General features: G+C 44.6%; 1 protein-coding gene across 1 annotated transcript; it reads left to right on the forward strand.

Annotated features, from left to right (window-relative positions):
• The first annotated feature begins 374 nt into the window (after positions 1 to 374).
• Positions 375 to 5,700, forward strand: YWHAB (tyrosine 3-monooxygenase/tryptophan 5-monooxygenase activation protein beta). The gene is made up of 5 exons (XM_070472687.1): positions 375 to 697; positions 2,885 to 3,008; positions 4,100 to 4,263; positions 5,184 to 5,279; positions 5,560 to 5,700. Exons 1-5 carry the CDS (start codon positions 398 to 400, stop codon positions 5,614 to 5,616), a joined length of 741 nt encoding a protein of 246 aa, XP_070328788.1. The 5' UTR covers positions 375 to 397; the 3' UTR covers positions 5,617 to 5,700.
• The last annotated feature ends 96 nt before the right edge of the window (positions 5,701 to 5,796 follow it).

Consider the following 5,796-nt stretch of genomic DNA (forward strand, 5'->3'; position numbering starts at 1 on the left):
TTGAGGAGGCAGATTAGGAAAGTGGAAGAAAACAGCTCGAGAGACAGATGTGCGTTTGAGTTCTGGCTCTCTGCTCTCCTGGCTGTGTTGCCCTGGACACAGCAGTTGGCTTCTCTGAACCTCCACTTCACCTCATGGAGGGGGAAGGGAGTGTTGTAAACGTATCTACCTGTAGGACTGCTGGGAAGATCAAGTGGCTAAAAAGTAAAAACACCTTTTTAGCAAAGTTCCTAACCCTGTGGGTGCTCCTGCCCAGTATTACCGGAGGCATTTGGAAATAGACGTTTCCCATTTAGCTGTGTTTCCTCCCAGATGGGTTGGAAGGAGATTGGCACATATACACCTCCTGGGCCTCGAAGCCTGATGTTCACTTTCTCTCTCCCTCTCGTTTTAGGGAATGACCATGGATAAAAGTGAGCTGGTACAGAAAGCCAAGCTTGCCGAGCAGGCCGAGCGCTACGATGACATGGCTGCGGCCATGAAGGCGGTCACGGAGCAGGGGCACGAGCTCTCCAACGAGGAGAGAAACCTGCTGTCAGTTGCCTACAAGAATGTGGTCGGTGCCCGCCGTTCGTCCTGGCGTGTCATCTCCAGCATCGAACAGAAAACTGAGCGGAACGAGAAGAAGCAGCAGATGGGCAAAGAGTACCGCGAGAAGATCGAGGCCGAGCTGCAGGACATCTGCAACGACGTGCTGGTAAGAGGCCCGTGTTCCTGTTCTAAAGAGCACCTCCTAATAGTGTTCAGCTCATGAACAAGTGCCAGCTCTCAAACAGCTCTTGAGAGAAAGGTGTCTGAATATACTGGGAAGCCGCACACCATTTGCAACTAAGTTTTAAGGACACGGTGTGATTTTTTTTTTTTTTCCCTCAGCTCTTACCTGATCAGAGGTTGCTCGTCACTTGTGGGATATTTTCCTCTCTCTTCTAAAGAACTCTGGAAAATGGGAACGTTTGCTCAACATCCCTCCATCTTTTCTTTAGAAATTGAGGCCAGAGAGGCAGAATTTTAGATAGATGCAGCCACAGAGAGGCTGTTCTCTGTGTTAGTCTGACGGCGGTGCCCTCTCCAATAGGGGAGAGGGGAGCCGAAAGCTGACCTGTCTTTCCACCGCCCCCTGGCCCCTGCACAGTGGTAGTTTTTGTAAGTTAGCCCTGTCCATCAGTTTGGGCCTACATTCTAAAGGCAGATCACAAGTGGTGTGGGGATTCTGCGCTGCAGTGTTTCATAGGAACCTAAGTTGGACCACTGATACCTCACTGCTTTCCCTTGAGCCGTGACCTGGGGGTGGGTGGGAGAGCCTCATACCCTCGAGCAAATCCTGATCACACTGTCTGTCCCTCATGTCCTGAGCCCACTGGGAACTTTCTTTTTCTTCCAGGTGAAATCAGGTAAAAATGAATGGTTGAGGGCTGCTTTGAAGGGAAAAGGAATTCATACTTGTGGATCTACCTCCTCCCCTGCTGGCTGCCTTTCCGAGTTACTGCTCTTGACACCTTTCTTTTGAAAACCAGTACTGAGCTTGTTAGCCATCAGGCAGGACTCCTCATGTCTAACCCATAAGGAGTCACACCCTGTCTGGATGCACAGATTATTAAAACGACTACCGCCCCCACCCCCGCACCCTCTCACTTTGATTGATTCAGTCCCCCTTACTGCTAAGCTTTTGCATCAAGCTGCTGTTTAAATTTTTTTTTTTGTCAGACTTCATGGTGTAAGAGTGTCGTGGTTAAATTTGTTGCCTGTTGGTCATTTGGGGGTTTGTTAATGGTGCGCTAATTCCTGAATGTTAGGTACATCTGGTACTCAGATGAAGTATGGCATGCACTCCCAAGGCAAGAAAGTTCCCTAATTCCTGAACGGTAGACCAGCTTTTATGAGCATCTGAAAGAATGTGAAGAAAAGCATGGTACTTACTGCCTCTTAACCAGTTTTTCAGGATGCCACATTCTAAAACAACTCTTCGAAAATATTGCTCTGTATACGAAGCGTGGACTCCTTCAGAACTGCTTTTGTTGTAAGCATAAATGTTTAAAGGAATTTATTATTAATAATAGTCTTAGCTACTTTTGGAGTGCTTACTAGTGCCAGGCGGCGTGTTAAGCACTCTTTGAACATTGGCTCATTTATCCTCGTAACTGCACTAGGAGATGGCTGTTAGGCTTCCCCTGTGTAGCTGAGGAAACAGGATCAGGGCGATCAGGTCCTTTGTCCAGGGTCATACAGATGGTAAGCAGCAGCGGAGGGATTTTTACCCAGGTCTGAGTGATTCTAAAGTTAGTTCTTGGAATTTCTCCCTAGTATTACCCTTTTTCTTCCCTAGTGGAAGGTTTTTTTTTTCCTTTAATTACAGAATTAATACGAATTTTTTTTTTAAAGCACAAGGCAGAAGAGTTATAAATAAGGAAATAAAAAAATCACTTCTAATACTACCACCTAGAGAACCATTGTTAACATCTTGATAAATATCCTTCTAGATTTTTCCCTTAGGTATTTATATGCATGTGCACATATCTGTTTTAATATTAAAATAGGATTCACTTGGTATTTATTATCCGTTTTTCTTTTTCCCCACTTAGACTTCTTTTGGAGAGCCTTTTTACATTATCAGTGTAGTTCTACATCGTCATTTTTAATGCCTGTGTAGCATGCCATTGTATGGCTGTATTTTAACCCTTTATTGGACTCTCAAGGTGGATTTTAATGGATACTGGCATCTGTTATGACCTGGGCTAAAAACTATTTTAAGACTTTGGATGGAAATCATGTATTTTGCAATCACGTCCCCACTCCCCCCAGTTATTGAGAAGTGGTAGTATCTCAAACCCTAACGTCTTGTAAGCAACACTCCCAGACCCTTAGCAGAGTGCGGACCGTCTTTTAGGAGCTGCTGGACAAGTACCTCATCCCCCACGCCACGCAGCCGGAGAGCAAGGTGTTCTACCTGAAGATGAAAGGCGACTACTTCAGGTACCTTTCCGAGGTGGCCTCTGGAGACAGTAAGCAAAGTAAGTGACTTTTGTTTCTTTTCTTTCTTCTTTTTTTTTTTGAGGAATTTGACCAGTAGCAGAGACCGTCTTCATAATAATGTTGAGTTTTTGCTTGGCCTGTAGTTGGAATTTAAAGAGCCACAGCCTGTGCTGACCAGTGATAAACAGTCACGAGTGCTCTGTGAGTGAGCTCAGTTGCTCTGTCGCGTCTGACTCTGTGACGCCGTGGACTGTAGCCCGCCAGGCTCCTCTGTCCATGGGATTTTTCAGGCAAGAATACTAGAGTGGGTTGCCATTTCCTCCTCCAGGGGATTTTCCTGACCCAGGGATCGAACCTGGATCTCGTGTGTCTCCTATGTTAATTAGCAGGCAGGTTCTTTACCACTAGTGCCACCTGGGAAGCCCCTGAACAGGGTCATGGGGTTGACAGATGCACCGAAGGGACAGGTATGGGGGTATTAAAAGTCTGGTGCAGTAGTGCATTTAAAAAGATCTTTATTTTAAGGATTGTTTGGTAACTGTCTTAGATGTGAAACTTTAAAATGGTTGATAGAGTAAAACTGCCATGGTAAAGAGAGATACATTTCTTTTGTCATATACGTGTTTTAGTGTAATGGTGCTTGTGGCTCTGCTTTATTAAGTGCCTCCTGTGTGTCTCATTTATTCCTCACACAACTCTAGGAGTGTTGGTGGGAGTCTGTCCTTTTTTTCTGATAAGGACACCAGGGCTCAGAGAGGTTTTCACTCAGTCCAAACCACACAATTAAGAGTTGGGAATTCATTCCAGTTTTGCGTCTTGACTCTGAAGTCCACGATCTTTTCATTAGAGCACATTGCTTTCCATGTTACATCTTGTTCAGGGTTATTCCTGTATCTCCTAACTGCTTTTGTAGACTTTGTCATCATTGTCTTTGTTTTCCCTCAGAGCATTTCATACAGTACTCAGGTTAGCACACATGTTTAACAGACGGTTATTGATCGGATAGTAGAGACATTTGATGGCACATTTGCTCCAGCCCAGCTTGGCAAAATAATTTGGTAGTGGATCGGGCGTACAATGTAGCCTTATGAAAGACCCACCCTTTCACTTTTTTTTCTCTCTCTTATAGCCACTGTGTCGAACTCCCAGCAGGCTTACCAAGAAGCATTTGAAATTAGTAAGAAAGAAATGCAGCCTACACACCCCATTCGACTGGGCCTGGCACTTAATTTCTCCGTGTTTTATTATGAGATTCTAAACTCTCCTGAAAAGGCTTGCAGCCTGGCAAAAACGGTGAGAAAGTCCTTCTGGGGTTTCTGATAGTAAAAATGCTCATGCTTTCTAGAACCTTGTGTTTTAAAATTACCTGAACGTAACTCATTGTTTTGGACTTCTGTGAAGATTTTTCGGGGGGTAGGAGAAACCATCTGTATTGACTCCATCTTTTATGGAGCTATTACTTCTTGACGTCTTCTCAGTGCCTCATGCTGATTGGCATTTGAGTTGTTTGGTTTCTCTTTTGGGGTGGAGGTTGTAGACGGTCCAGGGAGGATGAAGTGTGTTGCTCTCGGCACGCCCTGGGCTGTAGGCCTCTGTTCCACAGTGTCGTCCTTGTACTAAGGCGGGAGGTTATGGCAGGAGGTGTAGAGAAGGAAGTCAGATCTTGTTTCTTTGTGTCCTGAATTACATCTTGTCTTCTTTGGATAGAAAACTGCCTTTTCTTCATGTTTTTGTCATGTTTCAATATGCACAGTCCTTGAACATTTTTTTAATTGGTAAAAACTGTGAAATGAATGCTCAGAGTTGCATCACTTAATTGAAGTTTGGATTTAGTGATGTGAACTTCTGTTCTCCATTTATCTCCTGTATCTAAACCTTTTGTTTTTCCGCTTAATGAAAAAGAGGAGGGATTACTAGAAATGTCTTTGGTAATTCAAATATCATGTGAATTCATTTAGAATAAGTAATACTTGTTGACTTGATAGGTACAGTAAAGTTCTTACCTAGGAATTTTTGTCATGGTTGGTTGATGCTTTAGAAACCAGCATCACATGTTTACTGACATGACCAGCAAGCAAGGTAACAATAACCTAGGTTCCCCAAGAATACTGTACAGGAAGAGAAATGGTAAGTCACTTGGTAGCAGGAAGAAAATGGGGCTGAACTAGTTCCAAGGAACCTGTGACCTCTTAGCTAAAGGCTCTTTGTTTCAGGCGTTCGATGAGGCGATTGCTGAGTTGGACACGCTGAATGAAGAGTCCTACAAAGACAGCACCCTGATCATGCAGCTGCTGAGAGACAATCTCACTGTGAGTACCGCCCGGCCCGTGCCTACTCCCGCGGGGGCTCGTGGCTTGTTCCTGGTCCTCTGCCTCAGAGCCCGAGACTCAGGACAGGACTTGTGCCCTGGATGTGTGATTTGTTTAATTGGTTATAAACGCCTGCTGAAGTTTGGACCTTTGCCATCACTGTCTGCAGTCATATGAGAAGAATTATAAACAGTTGAGATGAGGTGATACAGAATGGGCCACCTCCCCGAGAAAGTCCTAAGAGCCCTACTTTGTTTATAGCTCTGTTTTTCTCTTGCAGCTGTGGACGTCGGAAAACCAGGGAGATGAAGGAGATGCTGGGGAGGGAGAGAACTAATGTCTACCTGCTTCGTGATCTCTTCAGTGTCACTCTGTACCCTCTACATATATCCCTTTGTGCGATAAAAAAAAAAAAAAGAAACGTACGTCGACTTTCAATTTTTCACAGCCTCAGCCTAGCAAAAATGGTCCATGGGATGAACAGCTGGTATTTGTATCTAAAATTCAGATTGGTCAC

This window comes from Odocoileus virginianus, chromosome 9 (assembly GCF_023699985.2).
Source record: "Odocoileus virginianus isolate 20LAN1187 ecotype Illinois chromosome 9, Ovbor_1.2, whole genome shotgun sequence".
Classification (NCBI taxonomy): Eukaryota; Metazoa; Chordata; class Mammalia; order Artiodactyla; family Cervidae; genus Odocoileus; species Odocoileus virginianus.

Coding starts and splice junctions, on each gene's coding strand:
- YWHAB (XM_070472687.1), top strand. CDS start 398: ATGACCATGGATAAAAGTGAGCTGGTACAGAAAGCCAAGCTTGCCGAG. Junction 698..2,884: donor ACATCTGCAACGACGTGCTG/GTAAGAGGCCCG, acceptor ACCGTCTTTTAG/GAGCTGCTGGACAAGTACCT. Junction 5,280..5,559: donor TGCTGAGAGACAATCTCACT/GTGAGTACCGCC, acceptor TTTCTCTTGCAG/CTGTGGACGTCGGAAAACCA.